Here is a 21,793-nt window from a genome sequence, read left to right on the forward strand (position 1 = left end):
CATGACTCGCTCTTTTAATTTCTAACCCGCAAACAGCGAATAATGTCGTTCCCGCAACAACGTAACTGCGGTGGCATTTTCCCTCATATGTTTAGGACAAAAAACGTACGATATTTTAAGTTACCTGAGATTTTTTCAGAAGACATACAATTTATCGCCGGTCCCTCGAGTTTCCTGCCACGGCCATGGATAACCCCGCGATGCCCCCCAACCCCGTGGCCGCCGCGCCATGGCCATGGCGGATAACCCGGCTCTGTCCGCGCCACGCACGCTCTATGGCGGCACTCTCTTTCATACATAGCTGACATTTACCACCTCCCATATCCACCCTCTCTCATATTACGCGTTGAAATAGCCCTCGTCCCCCGAGCGAAGGCGCAGCAGGACGTAATAGCATTCTCGGAGAATTACTTATACCCTCCTGTGACCACCACTCATCGCGGCCAAGTTTCTCTCTTTTCACGAGCTCTTTTCCTGATAAAGTCTCACCTTGTTAAAAGCAGCGTCACTCTTGCCCCCGTCGGCGATGAAAATAATCAGAAATAAACGCGCGGCATTTAGTGCGGTGTAATCTTCTCTCTTCTCCTATTCTCGAGGTATTTGCTCGACGGTTACATTTCATACGAAATGGTACCTACGACAATCATTTTTACGTGATTGCTTCATATTCGAACGCTGAAAAATAATTCTTGAAAAATATTAAATTTAAATTAAGAGAGAAAGAGAGAGGAAGAGGGAAAAAATGCCCCTCTTGAACGTTCGTCTAAATCACGTGCCACTTGCTCGCGCGCGAGTAATAGCGCGAGAGATTTTAAAATAAATGTACCGCAAGGTGATAGGTACGCGACACATCGTAATACTTTTAATAAGAAGGCAATATTGTCGTTACGACTTTCACGCGAGTGACAAGATTGCATATATACATATATCATGATCCGCGGTCAAGTGTATGTATCCCATCCGTACGGGCATTACGTAATTGCTGCGGGACGTTTATATAACGGGAATATTACAGGTTACGTAACGGATGGCATAATATATACACTAATAAGCACATACATGTTGTATAAAGTAAATTTCATTATTATTATTAATGAATCACCTGGCCGCTCTGTGATAAAAAATTTCGCGGCGTAGGTTTGTGCGAATGTGTGCCAGTGATTATTCGCGATTATTCACTCGAAGGTAGAAGAAGAGAAAACCATTTTCCCCCAATTCGTTCCCTCGTTCGCTCAGCTTTTCCCCACGTCGAATCTTGTTATCCCCTAATTACATTCTTACATAAATTAACTTACATTCTTTTACATAAATTAAACGATGTTAAAGTCTATCGGGCCTCGTTTATGAATATTTTATTTTTTCACACAACGTTGTATTTTTTGATTATTTAGCAATCGCATTTCTAAATAATCTCTGTTAAAAAATATATTAATAAAAAAGTATATAATGCCACATTGAACGTTGTAATTAAAATATTATGACAGATGATTACAATTAATTTTTTATTTTTATTTTAACACGTTTTAAACTTACTAATTTAACGCAACAAAATACATTGACTTAAAATATTTAGCATTTAGAAGTTTGAAGATTTATGGTATAAATTAAAGATATTAATGTATTTGTTTCAATAGCGATATTATTACAAGTAAACATAAATACTAGCTCTCAAATTTTTCAATTATAAAATTGAGTCATTAATTTAGTATTAGAAATATAGCTTAGCTACACTTAAACATATCATTAATAAATTTGCAATCTTCTAACGAGAATGTTACAATTTTAAAAGTATCATATTAAAATAATTTCTTTACAATTGTTTGTACTCGCAATGTAATAATTTATGTAATCGAAGAAAGCCTCTAATACGAACAGGTAATTTTTAATATTCAAAAATCCACCAGTGCAATAAATGTATGCGATCGTGACGTAACGAGTTGTGTGATTGCTTTCTGTGCCAAAGGTCCGGGTTCAAATCCGATCAGAGATATTGGATTTTATTCGATCGCTACTTTTCGGAAGACAATGAAAGTATCTTGCCATTAGAACCCCCCTTCTAACTAGGCCGTTTGGAATCGCGTTAAAACTGCATGTCCCGTATATTTGTGTAAACTATAAAACGCACACTACAGAAATACGCTGAGGGGTCACCACTTCTAAAATAGGTCGAGGACCGTGAAAAGAGCGCAATAAAAAAAATAATACATTTTTTATTGGAGTTGACAACAAATTATTTATTTTATCGAATTTTTAATTTTTACATATACACGGAAAAAACGATCTTGCTGAAGTGTTTAAAAATTTAGCTAGATATAGATCTGAAAATATTTTTGTTAGATCATAAAAATAATTGATGAAGGGCGTTTAAGCGCCGAGAACAATGCTGCAAAAAGTTTTGACATTTTAGCAACCAGTTTGCGTATTCTACATAATTATTTTAATGGTCTAACAAAAAATTATTTTTAAATATCTAGCTAAATATTTTTTTAAATACTTGAGCGAAACCATTTTTTTTTTATGTATACTACACGGGAAAAATATTAAAATTTTTAAAAATTTGTCGCATTACAATGCAACATCGTTCATTGTAGTTGAGTGTCATGTATAATTATATTTTGATGGCCCAACAAAATTATTTTCAGATTTATATCGAGCTAAATTTTTAGGTACTTGAGCAAAATCGTTCTTTCCGTATATAAATCCCTGAAAGTACTTGAACGATGAAATTCGAATATGCTTTCGTAAGAGCCACTGTGTATACTAAGATTCGATTACTTTGCTCGATGAAATTCTGATTATCGGCGCACCGGTGGATTAATTTCTGGCGCGTGATCGACTTAGTGCTTTTTAAGGTAATGTTAGTCGCGTGACTGGCGCAAAAGTAAGCGACTGATAGGAACGGTAATTTCATATATATTACGATATAATATTGCGGCGCTGACCTTTTCGCCGACGGAAAAATAGGAACCTTCGCTGCATGCGAGGGAGACGGGATTAGAAATCACGTCGACCTGCGAACCGGCACGGTGTATCTTACGGTGCGTGTGCGTGTCGAGAAATGGCTCGACGAGTCACGAGCGTATAATGCAGTTTCCCTTTGCACATTACGCTTGACCCTCCATCGGTCGCATATGCGTCTAAGAGATATACGGCTGGACTTATGCTTTAACCGGATTTCCGTTTTAACCGGCTTGTATAACATAGAGAGAACGAACAAAATTTAATTAATCTTTTGACGAGTAGTTCTTTTCTTTCCATATCGTACCCAGAGGGATAATTTTCTTACCTACTTAAATTCGTAATCAATCCGATAATAAGATATGTGAAACGTCATTAGATATAGTGAAGGAAAATTTTTCTTTAATTTCTCTTTATTGCGAGCGATGCGGAAAGATTTCTTCTTTTATTCGAATAAAATAAATCGCTCAAAGTTCTTAACACACATATACACGCGATAATTCATTGTCAATTGCCCACGCGTTCTCATTTTCGATATAGCTGTGCAGAATATCTCTTAGAAAGCTTGGTTAAGCGTTAGAGATTAAGGATTACGAATTGGAAATTAGAATTCAACTAACCAGAAGGAAACGAATTAAAATTGAATTTATGTGAATTTAACTGAACTCTAATCTATAATTTATAACCAATGCACTAAATAATTGTTGAATTAATCCAATGTTTAGTTGGTTGTATCGGTCTAAATCTTTTAGTTTTTTTAACAAACTTTTTTTTTAGTGATTCGATCGAGAGTCGGAGCCGAGCATGACGCGTTAAAGTAACTACGCGCGTATCAATGTTTTATGTGAGTCGGCGCGACTGATATGAACAATATTCTTCTCTTGAATAACAAGAACGATAGCGAGAGGCAGCGTGCGACATGCGCCGACGTATTATTATGTGCTTAACCGTCCAACGTGTCGTATCACTGGCCGCTCGAAAAGGACGACTCATCGTGTAATCTCACAAATTTCCACGCCTCGCTTTTATTAGCCAAATTAACATTTATGTTAGCATTTACTATTCAGCTGCGTCCATACTGAGGATAAAATATAAATCTAGTCTCTTCGCGTATACATGTCTGCTCTCTGTAGATCAAATAATCGAGCTGTGTAAAAGAGAAGAAAACAGTGCACGCGTCTTTGCGTTAGATCTCCCTATAGATTTCAAATTTTTACTCGATTGTTCCATTCGATTTGAAATATGTGATCTTCCTGATATCTCGCTTCTCTTATGCGTTATCTCGTATACGTACGGCGGTAAACCTCGTTTTTTCATACGTCGCGATCGACGAAGCGTCAGAGTCGCGTTGAAATCGCTCAAAGCGGATCCTCGCGCTACTGTCCGGATTTCGATCGAGGTAGTCTGCATCAGTGTCGTCGCCGGGTCGTAACGTCGTCCTCGCGGTGGCGTCCTCCCTGGATTCGTTGCCGTTATCGATCGCGGCGGCGGCGGCGGCAGCGGCGGTGGCGGCGACGACGACGGTGGCGGCGGCTGAAGAATTCGGGGCGCCGCCGCCGGACGGGGGACGTGTCAGTTTCTTTGCGGTTTTATTACACGGCTCGCCGGAGGTGGCAATTTGTTGAAGCCCGCGTTGTCAAAGACCGGAAGTAGGTCCCTCACTCTTTGTCCCGTACCGATTGACGCCAGCTCGATCCATCTGCAATGGCGAAACACGTGAAAGAGGTTCGCTCTTCTCCTCTTCTTTTTTTCTGAAAAGAGTCGTTTCCTCCTAATGCCCGCAAACCTTTTGTATTTTATTGGCAATGTTCCATTAAAGATATTACGACGAAGTAGAAGAGCGGATCACGTAATGGCGCATTATTTTTCTTTCTTTTTTTTTTAAAGAGATTACGTTTTAAGCTAATAGCAATTATTTTGTTTCTTTTTAATTCTACGTTTTAAAACATTAAGAGATTGATCATTTTCACTGAAAAAAAATTATAGCCAGCAGGGAACAAAAATCTGCTTTCTAAATCCGTGTATTATTCACGGATAGATATTGAATAAGCTGATTTGATAGCAGTAATGTGATACATTTATAACTATATCCATCAGTGATATGTGTACTGAGAAAAAAATTGCTTTTAATAAATATTTATTTGAATAGTAATACAATATTTACGGTGCCTAAATATTTACTCTATAAAAAACTTATACGAATACTTAAATTAATGATTTTTGTACTAGATAAATACGTATTTACATTTAGTAAATATATTTACTATTAGTACTATTTAAATATTTATTAAAGTTTTAGTAATTTTTTCCTCAGTGTGCACTATCTTTCAGTGACAGTACACTGATTCAATCAGTGAGAGGTATCTCCTTAATGAAAAATAGTGAATAGTCACTGATGATCATAATTATCAATATAGCACTGCAAATTAGTTAGTAAGCTTCCACACTGATTTAGATTTAGAAAGTACCTAATTCGAACAAAAATTCGAACGATTCGACTACGATTTGATAACTCGTTCATCTCGTACGAAAAGCCGTTTCGTATGTAAAGTCATTTTTAACACGTTTGATCTACCAGCGAATTAATAACAGCGGGCCTGCATAATTCGGACGTAACGGATATTTAAACAACCGCGATTATTCCAAATTGTCGAGCGCAGTGTTTCGGATTTCGACGCAACTGTTAATAAATATCGAATAATAAATAGGGCTGAAACGATATCGGTGTCGCGCCGATTTAATTTTTAACACGGCTACGCGAATTTGTCGTTCAATGAATCACGACGCGGATCGCGTCGCACGAGCAAGCATGCACGAACGAGTTCACTTCCCACCTGTTGTTTTTGTATTTTGCGAGGGGTTGAGCGGCTGGATTGGGCGTTTCGGTGGGGAAATATGTGGCCCCATAAAAATCCAAACCACGGCTCAGCAGCATCGAGGTCTCCTCCACGCTGGCCAGGGTAACCCTTATAACGGGTGGCCCCGTATAAATCGTCGCCGGCTCGTTCAGATTCTGCGCGTCGCTCTTTAGCTTGTCATTGATGGCCTTCACTGATTTATTTAACACACGATTTTATTGCATACGTTGCAGGAAGGCAGAAAGCTCGAAAAGCGTTACGAAAAATAATGGTACTTTTAAAAAAACGAAACCCGAATATGTGACATGCAAGGTCAATTGCAAAAGCTATTGTTGATTACACGGGAATTATAGAAAAAAAATTAAAAACTCCTATTTTGATTTATGTCATCTTTCTTGTTTTTATTTTGTATTTTTTTTCAATAAACAAAAAGTAGAAAAATAGAAGTTTTTATTTTTTTTTGTTGAATTTGATTTGTCAATCACTATTCAATCACTTTTTTAATTGAAGATTGATGTATTTTTAACACAATCCGCATATAATACGAAATTCAAAAGACTTGAACTTGTATCATTTTTCTTATACGATTTGTTGAATGGTTTTTCACGAAAATTATTCAAATTGCACATCTTAAATTATATTTACGCAAAATATATCTAATATATAAATGCATATAAGCGAAAGATTTTTGAGATCGTGAATGGGGAAGCGGTATCCATCACGTTACGCGTATAGGGTCTAAAGCTTTCCCCCTGGAAAGAGCGACGGTATGAGAAATATGGAGAAGAAGCATTTGCATTTTCGTGACTCACAAACAGTTCCCGTATTCAGGGGTAGCCTGGTTACTTCGACGATAGATCGATATTTGTAGAGAGCGTGTCTAATATCATCCTCCGGCAGCTCTTCGGGCACATCTAGAACGTAGACCGTGAAGATCTTTGCCGGTCTACATGGTATAGCGACCTATATATATATATATTACGAAATAATACATATCATTTGCCAAATTTATTCCGGAGAAAGATTCAAAAGCGGTTACGAAATGCGAAATTATATTTTAAAGAATGAGCGAAAGAGGGAGTAAAGCTATGTTCTCGAGAATAAAGCAAATATTTAGTCATTTCGAATTCCATCAGTTTTATAATCGAATTTTAGTTGCTTACGCAAACTACTAATTAAAGTATTTTCGTGACTCGCAGCGCCCTTTGCATTTTGTTGCATATCCGCAACATGTGTTTGTGCTACGAGGGCGTACAATCCATGCAGATCCCGAGATTAGTTGCAGAAGCGCTATAAGGTATTTCTCTGTGTCAGGCGCTTTAGCTTTAGTAAAGTTTCCCACGTGCAACATAATGAAACACCCCCGGATGTAAAGTTTAAAACGTTAATATACGTGAAATTATTTGTGAAAAAATTGCTTTACCAACTGTTATTTATCACAGGGACGAAATATTTTCCGTGAGTTCATGAATGCGGAGCTAATTAAACACCGCGATACGTCGGTATGGAGTATCTACCTTTTTGTAGAAACGAGCACCCGTCACTTTGTGAAAGCCTTTTTTATACACCGCCTGAAAGTCCTCGATGTTGCTGAACTTGAAGAGAATACCGGTGGCGGTCTTCGTCAAAGAAAATGCACCTCTGGATCACATAATAGAAAGTCATTTTGACTTGACGATATAAATTAACAAGGGAAATTTTTTAACGTGAAAATCTCTGATATTTTCGTGATACTATAATATCGCGATTAATGGTTAATTTACTTTGTAACTTTGATGCGCGAGTGAATTCCTTCTACTGTCACGCATACCGAACTCATTGTCGATGCGCAAAAACATTCGCACATGGCATCAACCGCAGTTGGCTTAATAGATTTGTTGTCCGACCTGTTATTGCCTTTACTACTTCACGCGACGCGCCAGCTGACTTAACTACTTTTAGATCCGATTCGGGCACAAAGTGCTTTAGGATCTCTCTTGCGGATTAAACTAAGTGAAGGCCGAAGTAATCTAGACAATACACAGTCGATACCAATGCCGCAAGTCGATAAAAATAACAATTCGACGTAAATCTGTCTTTTTGAAATATTTTGGTATTGCATAAAATTATATAACTTGCCTTTAACAAGTGAATAGAAATGATACAAAATAATTAATTTGTGTAAATGTAAATATCCCTTTATAAATCCTCTTGTTTTTTTAAATGAGCAAAATGTAATTTACATCGTTATTTAATTAATTATTTTTATTAAAAAACCGAAATTTGTGCAATAATTCTCACAACGAAATAGTCATGTGTCACACACACACACACACACACACACACACACACACATACACTATACCTCAATCAATCAATTTAAAGAACTTTTGTCAAAAATTTAATTTTATTGCGTTTTTTGAATATACGACCTTTAAACTTTACGATACATACACGTGTATCTTTTCGCGATAAATTTGTCGAACACAATCGGTGAGTGCAAGGCGCACGATAAAAAGCAACCAAGAAAATCGACGACACGGTTCCGAGCTCGTCCGTCATAGTTATCGGGGTACAACGTCCGGTTTAACGTCTCTTTCATCGAACGGCTTGAGATCCGGGAAATAATCCTCGTCCCAGGCGAGACGAGGCGGTGCGGCCTGCCAAAGTGATGCGCTCACCGGAAGTTCATCTTCTCGCAGATGGTGGCGGCCTTCTCCATGCTCAGCTCGTGACTGGGGGTGAGTAGGAAGGCGCCCTTGGTGAGAAAGTCGCTCTCGCTGATCTCCGAGTCGGTGTCGCCGTGGTCCGGCCAGTCGGCGGAACCGCGCCGGCCCTCCTGATTCAGGCGCAACAACGAGCTGCTCTTGGACGTCGACATGTCTTTTTCGCACTGCACACTGCCGCCCTGTTCCGGTTGCGACATCTTTTATAGCGTTGCCAGCGAACCGAGAACGGATGATCTCACGTGTGCCCGGCTTCGAGAGGGAACGGCCGTGTATGATCCTACACGCACGTATCGCGCGTTACGCGAGATCGATCGCTCGCAGAGGATGTCGATGCGAGACCGGACATACGTCGTGCTACACTGCTCCGTATCACGTTCTATCACGGTCTTTTTATATGCGCCTCGCGACGAACGGGCGAGCTAGATCGACGAAGATCGCAGTGATCGGAAGATCACTGCACGGCAAAAAGTGCCCCTGAGCGCGCGGCTCGATGCGGCCAGTTAATCCCCTGATTGTTATTGATGCGCATATGCGCGAGAGGAGACTCGATTGCGAAGGCCCGATTGCCAGTTCAATTGCTAGTACAAGTGTGTAGGAGGAAATACAGACACTTGGCCATGGATTATTACTCACGCTAATGATTTCGATAGATCGGGATGCTCGCGATATTGTCGAAAATGTACGCGATTGGTTTTTGATTCGTCTGTAAATGTCAAGCGTCAGGAAACAGGACATTCGTTCTGTTTACGCGATCCTTTGGTGTATACCTTTTTTATTCAATATACAAAGACGCTTTGTGCTAAGCTAGAACAAAGGTCGCGAGACGCTCTCTTTTCCGACCTAGTTATATTTTTTTTAAGTATTGTTTTCTATCGCGGATAGAAAAAATACAGGCAAGTTTTACGAGAAAGGGAAAAAGAGAGCAGAGGATGTAATACATTGGCTTTGTATTTTTAACCGAACTTAATTTGTAATTTTTAGTTATTTAATTTTCTATATTTTTTTTTATACTGAAACGTGTAAGTCTATATTAACAGTTGCGACAGTTTAGGATTTTCTCGAGAAATACACACGTTTCGTATATTTCCATTGTCTTGCCGCAAGTTCTACGTAAACAATCTGGAAATCCGCATAAATATTTAAACATCAACTAATCTAACATCGCAAATGCACCGTGAAAAGTTTCATTTGAATTCATTTCAAATGCCTTCCGGCAGCCGCTTTCAGCAATTGTATCTGTGAGACAGACAAGTAGACAAGTACAGGGCTGTATCGATTTGTCACACATAATTTCTAGAATACTTAAAGGAGATACTCAACAGCAAAATTGTAGCAAAGAGCTTAGTAGCAAAAGAATGATGATTAAACATTTTCTCAACATTTGTTAGTACTCGATAAATTTTTTGTTGATCTGTGGAGAATGTTAAAATATTTATGATTATCAGTTAATGGATTTCTTTATTGAAAGAAAAAAATTACTAAATTTTAATAAATATTTGTTTGGAAGGTTGCAATGAAATATTTACTTACGATACATAAATATTTATTTACATTTAATAAATTGAAAAATAATTAAAATTATATTCAAATAAGTATTTATTAAAATTTTTCTCTTGGCGTTTAGTTTCAATGAAATTTTATGTCAATTATTATCGTCGATTGATTTTATTAATTCTTATTAATTTATTTGTTGACAGATCTTGCAGATCAACAACGGAGCCGACTGAAAATCAGACCGCCGGATGAAAGGTAAGCACAATGAATTATTCTAGATTTACATATATAAAGTTGCCAATATATAGTTATCCTTTTATTGGCACATGACCCGCGCAGTATATCGAATTTAAACATACATTAAACAAAAGATCAAGAGTTCTGTAAAATCTTTCATGCGCGCGCAATTCTGTGGAACTTTATTTATCCTAGCAATAAGCAAGTCGGTAAATCATGCGTCTCACTAACGACGACGGCAAACAATCGTGTCGCGAGCGCTTATCGCGCTCGAGATCTCAAAAGGCATGAAGCACGGGTCGCCGCCTCATTCTCGCGGTCGTCAAACCCTCCAGCGTACGCATTGGGAGGTCAATCGGTGGTGCCATCCGGTAACGTCAAAGCCGGCGATTGCGAAACGACGAATCTCCATTCAAATCTCTTAATTGCCTGCCGTGTTAGGCGACGCGTCGACACGCTGATCAGGAACCGCGCGCGTTAGCTCGGTGGCGATCCACCCGAAGGGTGGAGCGCGCGGATGCTGCAGCCAGCTGCAGCGCGTGTACAATACGGGACACGTTACGTGAATATCGCGAAACATCCGCTTACGCCGTCGATGATTGCACCTCGGCTCGCGGCGCGAGAGGCGAGAGCTCGCTGATAATTCACCGGCTTGGTTGACAGTACCGTGTGCGCGATCGTCGTACTTCATCGTCAATAATCTGCCCGGCGCATCATCATCCGGGTAACGTATCGTCCGGGAATACGTGGGCGGCCGCCATCGCCGTCGCTCTCCGCTCGCCTCTTTTTTTCCAGCAAAGACGCGAGCAATGAATCGACCGCGTGGGCATTTAATTGGATGATTGGCCGAAACGATACGTCCTCGATAAATTGGCCTGTGAACGGAAAAAAACAAAGGAGGAAACGGGAGTTTTTGCCTGCCCATTACGGTCAAAAGTTGTTATTAAAGGCAATGAGGCGTTACGTATTACGTGAAAAACGAAGGACGAAATGCGATATGATCACTTTGACCAATCGAGAGTCTTGGCCTTCTCCTTGGACCGTTTCGTGCGATAATTAATTGAACGCCGCATAAAATCGTTTGTTTAATTCGTCTTAGCAGTAATTTTTCGATACTACGAGTAGAGAGTATCTGAAAATTATTTATAAATTACCTTTTTATAAATTAAACATTTTCATTTTTATACATTAAATATTTATTTCTTTCAATATCAAAAACTAATTAGGTAATGATTGTTATAATTATAGTTTATAAAATACTATTTTCTAAAAAAAACACGAGCGAGTATGTTTAAAAAAAGAAGTCATACTTGTATAGATTTTTAAAGAGGAATAAAGTTACCATTACGTATAAATTTGTTCAATCAATTTTACAACGGGAATAATTTCGATGGTGTCTCTGTCATTAATCAATCATTACCGAGGTATGATATACCACCCGGGGCAATAATTGTCAAGGGCCTGTCGAAAACCGTAGTGATCAAAGAAACGTCAACAGCATCGGTCGTTCGCAAACATCGGATACAAAAGAAAATATCGTCGTTGCGTCGCACGGCAGAATAACAGAGTACAAAGCGTATCGAGTCAAAGCTTTTGGAAAAAAAATAGATACGAGCTATAATTGGTGCAAAAGCTACGGATTGGAACGCAATAGTGAATGAAATAAGATTTTATTTTAATAGTTTTCCCGTTAGTTTTTATTTACCGGCCAACGGGGCATCCCGGTGGATGTATTATTAAGACACTCTGTCGCGTTAAAATTAATCGTTATTTATAGTCGCTTATTTATACGCCGTTGAGCCGTTTCGTCTTAAAGCTTATCGATCGCCGGGAGATTAGCTATCGGAGCATAAAAAAGGCACTTTCACGGGGGTCTAATGAGAGTAATGGAGTCTTGTAGCTCAAGAACGCTTTTCCTTCTGGATGGGTACGCCCGAAGCATCGTTTCGCAAAAGTATTGGAGAGGACCTCCGTTCTCACTTTAGCCAGAAGAGCCGAAAGTGCAATGGAGGATGAAAAGATCCAGTTACTTATATCGTTACTGAAGTTGAAAAAAAAATCCATGTCGCGAAATTGTCTCTTATGGTGCTGAACGTTGAGCATCTGCTTAATTTCTCACCGTTTCTCTCTCCCCGGTGAACTTTCTTCCCAAGGACTCGCCCCTCGCATCCAAAACTCCTTAAACTTCACTCTACTGCCCGCTTCACTTTAGTTATTCTTCCCATCTTATCACACAGGTGCACAATTTCATGTCTGTGCGCAAAACGCGCTGCACCTAATTTAAATTAAATACTCGGAACAATTTTAGAGATAATAATAAACTCTTTTTAAGTTTCTCCCTTATCGTCTACAATATTCAACATATGTACCTTACTGCACAATGTTGAACGTTAATCTATCGCAATAAATGCGTGTCATGTTACATTCTGCAGTAACTATCTATCGATTAAATTTAAATAAATAAATAATTTAAATAATTAAATAAATATGGTACAATGTTTTCAAGCATTTGTCACTTGAATAACATTATAATAAAGGTTACACATTGCGACTATCTTTAACACGACCGTCCATCATTACTGGTCGGTCAGTAAACGACTCCAAAAGGAGGCGAAGGACGAAGTGTGACCGGGTTGAAAAGATGGGAGATGAAATGAAGAGAAAAGAAATGATTGCTCCTGGCGGCAGCGCGCTTGCGAAATGAACGCGGCGTGACTGCCGCTTTGAAACGGGGATGAATTGTAATTGGACGGAAATGGAATTCGGATAGTTCAGGACCAAATATATACGCAGAAAGAGACAGATCGCGGAGGAGTAGAGAGAGAGAGAGAGAGAGAGAGAGAGAGAGAGAGAGAGAGAGAGAGAGAGAGAGAGAGAGAGAGAGAGAGAGAGAGAGAGATGGGAGTACGGAGCAGAAAGGGTAAGCTGTGGTAGTTGAGGGTAAGAGACAGGGCGAATGAGAGAGAGAGAGAGACGAGATAGCGAAGAGAGGCAAGGAGAGAGAAACGGTCGACGCCAGTGGCCTGTAACTCTATGCCTCTGTGAGCTTCGATCAATAGAGGCGAACAACATTGCACCGAACGCCACCGAACGCTAAAACAGTTTATGCAACCTCTCCGCGAATGATTTTCCGAAATTACCTCTTGGGAGGATCTGCGGGCGGTTTGCTCGAGCGGCTTTTTAGGCCGAATCGCGTTTGAAATTAAACCCCTGCCAGAGAAAATTTTCCAGCTTCGTTAATTTTCGCACCGCGTGCCGCTGGTGCTCGTTAAAGTAAGAATTTCTTTTGGCTCTATATTAATTACACGATCGGTATTTATGGTTCATCTTTAGGGATGGCTCTCCTAATTTTTTAATGGCTCCCTAAAAATTTATCTCGAAAGAAATATTTAAAAAGAACCGTAAAATTTAATAAATGACTGCAGTATTTGTATTTTTGTAAGAATTATTTTTTTTACTCTATCTCGCAATTCAATTTCTTTCGAAAGAGGGGAAAATATTCATCTTGGATGTAAGAATTTAAAATTGTTTCCCTTCGTTCCAAGAAGAAATTGCGAGATGCTTTTTTTATCGAACTCTATTTTACGCAATTTTGCTGAAATCGGGATACCCAGCTACGTAAAATGCTTTCTAGTAAAATTGCGCATGGCGAATAGTATAAAAAAATATTATCTCGCTTCCGTGATTTCCGCAATTCGTCGATTGCACGATTGAGGCGTGTTCGTCGCGAGTATGTGTATCTATCGAAAATAATTTTTCACCTTTCGCCAATAGAAAGAGAAAGAGAGAGAATGAGAGAGATGTAACGGGGCGAGGTCGTGTGCGATAAATAAATACGTGAGCGAGATGGAACTACGGGCGCGCGTAGGGACGTAATTCGATTCGAGAGCGGGTCGGAATTCGATTGACAGGTAAGCGAAGTTGCGCGTGTCTATATGGAATCTAGCTGCAGGGCCAACGACGAATTCGATGTGTTTGATTGCACCGGTAGAAACGCACGGTCGCCGCTTGACCGGGATTATAAAAATGTCGGCCGCGTCGCTGGAGTGCTCGAAAGTTGTTTAACAAGTTGAATGAAATGCTGAGATATCCAGTTAAAGTATGTATATTAGACGTAACCAATTTATTATTACTTTGGGAAACTTTAGAGCCTGCTAAACCATGTTTATCAAGTAAGCTGCGAAGCTGCATGTATCGTCAATCGAATGCAAATCCGACAAAAATAAGCGTTTGCGGAAAATGTGCGGAATCTACTTCTGCACGCTCAATTATAAGCTTTATCGGTTTTCAAGCGATTACTGTGACGTAATGTAAATTTATATCCGTCACAAACATGATAATTTACGATTTACAAGAGGAATTTAATTTAGGTATTGCATTTATTTAACATATACAATTTGTCGTAAACTATATGCTGCATAAGCATGATGCTATAAGATTATTTTGGTATAATATAAATACAGCCATAAACGTTTATAATTTACTTACAAAAGAAATTTAATTTAAGCTGTTGCACATGCATTGAATTGTATTTAATTATTAATACATATTTAATACAATTTCATACATTTATACAACACTCGTCTCTTTTTACGTGAAATGCAAAAGGCCGCGCTACCTTCAGTAATAAGGCAGATCGGATCTAATTCTAACTTTATAATCCGTCCTTAACTCGTGTTTAATCCAGTTTCAAACCTGACTTATTAAGTGAAAATCGCTGCGGAAACTTCCTCAACGCAAACCCTGTAATCGAACACGTCGAACTTAATGCATTACCTCTCAGAGCGCTATGTATCCGGCATTCTCAAAAATTTATCGTAAAACTTTCCGTATCTCCCGGAACTACCGCATTTCCTCTCGGTCCAGTTTCGTTGACAAATTCTTCCCGAGGGAAAAGTTAGTTGACTCCGTGCATCAAATCGGGGTACACTTGCAAACATGTTGAAATGCAAATTTACAACTGCATTGCATCAAATTGTTTCTTATGATATTTTTAGATATTATCTAAAGAAAAATATATAGACAAAAAAATCTGAATAATTTTATTTCAAATTTATAGAAACGGTTCTCATTTCGGTATAAAAATATAAATTCCGACAATTTAGATTTAGACACAATTAAGAAAAAAAAATCGTGGAAATTGTGAAAAAAAAGAGAAAAACGATTTAACAAGAAAAAGGGAACTAGAACAAAATAATAGTATTGGATTTTGTTGAAAAAGTAGACAAACGATAAGTAGTAAAAAATAAAAAAAGGGCGGGTAAAAGAGGATAAGTAACCAAACATAAAATACTATGTTAGGTAGGATCGAGATAATGAAAAAGATCTTGTATGTGCAATGTGCAACATATGTGCGTTAAATTTCAGCTAGTCAAATAATATAAGGGATGAATGGATGCGTGCGGTTAAGGAAAAATTATAAATCCTGCCTTAGCGTATAAGCTGAAATTATTCTATATAAATTTCGTTAGAATATGACTGTATTTAAGGGACTTGGAAACGTTGAATTAATTTACTGGCGAAAACGAAGTTTGGAGCGCGAGTCCGCTGATATCGCGGAAATAATTTCTCGCAGATGGCACACATAAGTTGATGCCGACATGACGGCATGTGCGGCAAAGGCGACGCGCGAATACGAGAAATATAGGAGGAGATAAAGTTTTCCCGTCGGTTCTACGACAGTCTAAGCTCTACTTGGTAGGAGCTCTACAGACGCTGCGGTCGCCGTCGCGCATTCATACATTTCCGTGCAGCGTATCGATATCCAGGGAAATTCTTTGCTGGCGTTTCTCGCACGCGGTAAAAGAGATCGCGAGAAGGACGAAGTTAACCCTCCGTGATCCAACCGGGGATTTCAAGACACAGTCGAATTTTCAGTTTTGAATTATTCTGCCTCAAATTCCGACAACACGTATAAAAAAAAAAAGTGAAAAACGCTTTAGGTCTAACAATTGTGAAATTGTATTTCGGAATGTTGGAAGAGTGTACCAGAATTTTTTCAGACTTTTTTAAAGCCCAAAAACCTTTTTCGAAAACACTACCCGCTACCATTGACCCGGTTAGACTAGAAAAGCGGCGTAAAAACGTTGGAGGGTTAATCACGCGTCGCGGCGAATCCGGCAGTCGCCGGAGAGACGACGTCGTGAGGAAAATGGGAAATACGATATGGAAGGCGACGATTGGGACCCTGGAGGAAAAAAGGGGGAAAAAGGAGATTGCGCAGGTATAAGAGGAAAAAAGGGAAATAAGTCGGCGAGAAACGATAATTTCGCGGAGGAACCCCGAGTTGCGCGCGCGGACGCGAGCCGAGGATTAATTTAAATATTGACATGACCCTGCCGAGACGGCCATGCTCGGCGGAGCGTCGCTAAACGCTCGTTCAATTTGCGCGTCGCCCTTCTTCCGTTTCTTCGAGGCACCGGCATAAATCAACATGCGCGTACCATAAAACGTTTTTAACCGAAATAACCGCCCGTGTGCCGGCTCCGTCGACAGCCGGTCGGTCGGACTCCCGAACCGCCACTCCTCGAAAACGTGATCAATGAGTAAGGTAATGACGAACAAAGTGTTATTTGCCTGAATTACGCGTGCTCTTTCGCCCACGAGAACGGCGAAGCCGAACGAACGCGAGGCGATCTCGCGCCTATCGATTCGACGCGTATCTCGTATCTGCGGATGCAAATTATGGGCGTATAATTTACAAGCGTTTAGTGCGCGAACACCCACCCACCCTCCTCTCGCACGGTAAAGTTTGGTATCACGCAAACTCGTAAATATAAAAAATGGGTCGTCCTCTTAAAAAAAAAAAAGATAGAAAAAGCGAACGACATCGTTATATTGCAACGTGTATTTTTAATCCTTTCGGGTTTTTGTTATCCTGCACAGTGGTTTCCTCTGTTATTGTTATATTTAGTGCATTTAGCAGAGTGCATATCAATCCGAAAATTTTATAAAAATTCCGCGTATCTTTGTATGAAAACAACTGGAGCGAAATTTGTGCAAAAATAGATATTTGAAAAAAAGGTAATAGGAAAATGGAAAATAGAAAATAATTTGCATCGTTGGCTTTTATTGCGATAAAGTGGCCGTAACCATATTGTCTTATCAATCACCGAATTCAAGGCAACTTGATTAGCATGCGAAAGCCGGAGCATATCAATTACTATCAGGCACACACAATGGCTTTCTATCCTCGATCAATGTAAATCTCGATTTAGACTAACGATCGCGCGCGGGGCAGACAGGCGCCCTTATAACTGATCGTGCATTCGGCGCTTTAGAAAAATGATTTCAGCCGGTGCTCGTGATCAAGCATTAATAGTAATGCCTTCGATCGTAGGCGTGACGCGCTGCTGGATCGTATTAAAATAGGTAGTGATTAACGACGTCGTTCGCGAGAGTGAAAAAGAGAGAAAGAGAGAGACAGAGGCAGAAGAAGGTGATTGCGCGGAAAGGGATGAATAGAAGGCGGAAAGTGCGCGGATATGGTAACGAGAAGATATGAGACGTAGCGGCGAAGAAAAAGACGTGGGAAAAGAGAAGCGGGAATTACGTGAGCTACCGAAGAAAACTTTTGTTGGGCTTGCAGTCAACGGCACGTTATATGGGCTGTCGCGTAATATGTACGAGGTGAGACAGATAAAATTGCACTTAAAAACAAAATACGTTTGTTAAAGGATCGTTTTTTAAATATAATAATTATAAAATATATACAATATTTTTTTTAATTATTTTAAATTTTATATCATGTTTTTTCTATATATATTATGTATCACTGTAGCAATAAATGTAGATAAAAGAGGATCTAGAACTTTGCGAAAAAAAGGTAAGAATTTAATAAAGAAAGATAGCAAACAGTTTCGTATTTTTTTTTAAATTTTAAATTTGTAGATTTTTAACAAATCTTGTAATTTTTCTGCGTATGAATATAAAACGTTCTATAATTTTCGAGCGATGAGATATAATGTTGGCACTAGCTTTCGCGAGACTTGGACGATCACTTGTTCATCGTGTACGCGACATCGTCGTCGTCGTTCTTATTTCAGTAAAGTAACGATGCTACGCAAACACTCTTTTTCGAGTATCCACTTTTAAATATTTTTCCGCGGCAAACAGGATTACTTTTGACAAATCGTGTTCGCTCTACTAACTCGTCCTACGGTCTTTAATACACTTGGCGTTCAAACGCGTCATAAACGAATACAAGTCACGCTGAAGAAAAGATGCTTTGATATTCGTCTCGTTGACAACGCAATTTCGTGTTTTCATCAAATCTAAGTTTGAATATCACTCTGCGGTAGAAATAATTGAATTCTTCAATAATGTATAACTGTGATTTCAAGATATTTCTCAAGCTTAAAGAAACGATTAGATGTTTACAAGATTGAAAATTATTTCTGCTGTTATTGTAATGATTATCGATCATTAAAATTATTAACGAAACGAACGAGTGTCGGAGAAAAAAGAGAAAGATGTAAAGCATAACACGCAAACTATAGAACGCCGAAGGGGAAAGGCGACGAAAACGAGGCAGGGAAGAAAGAAAATGCTACGAAGGGGCGCGAGAGGGTTGACAATTCTAGAATGTCGTAACGTATGAACGTGCGGGGCCAACCACGAGTTCATTGCGAATTCATTGAGGATTTTCCAAGTGATTTCCCCGGTTATGTCCAAGGGTTATGCTTCAGACGACGAACGTGTGCGCTGTCACGGAGGAACAAAAGTCAACCACCTCCAATTTAATATTTCCTTCTCTCTCTCTCTCTCTCTCTCTCTCTCTCTCTCTCTCTCTCTCTCTTCAGTTTCTCGTCACCCTCGCCCTCCAAACTCACAATTCGCAATACATCTGCCATACACGGATTAAGTGGAATTCGTAAAGGCGATTTAAGAGCACCGGGCGAGATCGGAACTAATTAAAGTGAGTTAAATAATGTTCTATCGCGGGTGGTACTGGGCGGAACACTTCGTGGAAACACGGTTATCAATTAAACTAAAATTTCTTACTTTCGCAAACTCGTTCGCGATAAATGATTCGAGCGTCGAAAACTAAGTTCTCGCCGAACAAAGAAAATCATCGTGCAACTCGAGTTCATTATTATCATATTGATAATTGCAGCAAAGTTAAAATGGACTTTGCGTCTGAAATTGTATCAGTGAATCCCGAACGAATACTAAGATTTCTCATATTTGTATTAAATTAACTCGTGTTCTCATATGCAAATTTACACGTAGATACGGAATTGTATCATAATTGTATCTCTTCTGGCTTTTAAATCAATTTAATTAATCAAATTAAAATAAATTAAAATTCAATTTTATACAGCTTTAGTTGCATAAATCTAAATAAATTTGATTAATTAGTGAACAAACAATTCATATCTCTTTGATACGTAGAAAACAGTGGTTTTGATTACATAGCTAAACGTGACTTTCATCCTTTCAGAAATATGCAAAGTAAGCATATTAATTTTGAATTATTTGCCATTGCGCCAAAGTGGTTTTAATGGACGTGCGGCCATTGCGAAATTGTTTTGTTCGCTTTTGGAATATTTGCGTTTCAGGTGTAGACACAAATTGTAATTAACATTAAATTTTATTAGAATGCTGTTCAAATTTATCGATATATTGTCATCGACGGCAAATAACGTTTATAATTTCTATGCGCGGTACATCTTCTAAATGTGTTCTAAATGTGATTTTTTTTTTTTTTTTTTACTGTCACCTCGCCATTAAAGCGACAGATTCTTTTTGACGGCGGATTAACGTTAATTGGGACGCGTTATTGCGATTATTCGAACTCGTAGATTCGGAGAATTGCGCGTATAACGATCGACGCGAATCTATATGGTAATACGATGACCAGTTTTGGGCGGGCGGCTACACGGCGAGGTCTCGTGTAGCCGCGGCACTCCAATCAGAGCCTTCCATAATCCGAAGATCTTTGCTAACGAGACCATCGAGAATCGTAATCCGAAGGGGGTTGCCCGGGCTTCGAGATAATATTTCTCTCTCGCGCATCTCCCGGGCCCTTTATGTATTTACACAATTGCGGCCAATGGACGTATCAAATTCGGTAACTAATCTAAACCGCGTTAACCTTCTCCCTTTCCACCCTCAAATTTTGCGTTTGCCTCTCTGTTATGCCGACTGTATTACATTTTGTCTATCAGCTCTTTTACGCGATCCGATTTTATCAAGGTATAGCACCTTAAAATATTAATTACGATTTGCATCACTGAATTTAATTAAATATTTTATTCCACCAGCATATTATTTTACATATATATAAATATAATATATTAAATGCATATATAATTTGAATATGATTTTTCGTACAGTGTAATTTTTTTTCTTTTATAAAAGAAAAATTATCTAAATTGATAATAGAAATTATATATTATATATAGTTTCAAGAATCCCTTATCGTTTGACTATTGAATCGTCAACGTCCTTTTGAATCCACAATATTTTTTTTTTTTTGCTGTTGCAAATAGGATGTAATAATTACGCACTTAATTAATCTATCAAAGGGGTAACGTTTGTATAATCGTATCTATAATCCATTTTGCCATTACGTAAACAAGCGATCGGTAAAGCTCGTAGGATTACCTGCACCGTAGACGCCATCAAATATACAGGTATATAGGCGGTCTACCATTTGCTAAATGACGTAATATTAATTCTCGTGTCTCATTAGTGGCCTTGTTCATTAGTAGATGCACTCGATAAGTGTAGCGCGTAATTACTAATTTATCGCGATCATCGATGACCTTCTCAAGAGGTTTAACGTCACGAAAAAATGTTACTAATCGAGAATCTACACAATTTATTCAAAATCCACATATGTACCGAACTGCTTCATTTTCACGAAGAATTCGCGCCGCTTTGCATAGAATTTTATAATTGGAAGGAGTAAAGCGCAGAATGGCGCATCGGCGAGAGGTCCTGGCACGTTTCTTCGGAATCAGCCGTGACAGATACCTTGCGAGACAAACAAAGGAAACAATAGTGGCGCACATGTGAAACTGCCGTTGGCTGGCGACGTATTCCGTATGCACGAGCCGAAGCATGGAGAAAAAGGAGCCATTAACTCGCGCAATTATCCTTGGATGGACGAGGCTAGAGTTACGGGCGGCTAATAGCGGCGTTTCCTGGCACTCCCTCGCGGGACACGGACGCGGCGAGGAAGAGGCGCGCGAGACGTGAGACCGAGAGGGTAGAGACAGACTACAAGGACTCCTATTATCGATACTGATGTCGGTGCCAATGCGATCGTCCGTGAAATCGCCGCGGAATAAGCGTCTCAAAATACCCATGTCGATATTATTCGTCAGGCGCGTATTACGCGTTGGCCATTGTCGTTCGCGTTGTAACGACCAAGCGTATATGGTGATGCGGATTTCGAGTAAATCGATCATCTCCATTGGATATTGTGGAGAATTTATGCTTGGACATGGAAGACGCGCATGAGCCATTTAATATTTACGACAATCTTTATGATGATTGCTAGCGAAATTAAAGTAGAAAATGAAAAAGGCA

The 21,793-nt window shown here is 39.2% G+C and overlaps 1 protein-coding gene across 1 annotated transcript; it reads right to left on the minus strand.

The window, feature by feature from the left end:
- Positions 1 to 1,336: 1,336 nt before the first annotated feature.
- On the minus strand, positions 1,337 to 9,078 carry LOC105205745. Its single transcript, XM_011175242.3, has 5 exons — positions 8,477 to 9,078; positions 7,334 to 7,457; positions 6,629 to 6,779; positions 5,793 to 6,009; positions 1,337 to 4,657 (listed from the first exon to the last, which is right to left on the minus strand). The coding sequence occupies exons 1-5, from the start codon at positions 8,719 to 8,721 to the stop codon at positions 4,531 to 4,533; spliced, it is 864 nt and encodes a 287-aa protein (XP_011173544.1). The 5' UTR covers positions 8,722 to 9,078; the 3' UTR covers positions 1,337 to 4,530.
- Positions 9,079 to 21,793: the final 12,715 nt, after the last annotated feature.

Source organism: Solenopsis invicta, chromosome 5 (assembly GCF_016802725.1).
Source record: "Solenopsis invicta isolate M01_SB chromosome 5, UNIL_Sinv_3.0, whole genome shotgun sequence".
In the NCBI taxonomy this organism is placed as follows: Eukaryota; Metazoa; Arthropoda; class Insecta; order Hymenoptera; family Formicidae; genus Solenopsis; species Solenopsis invicta.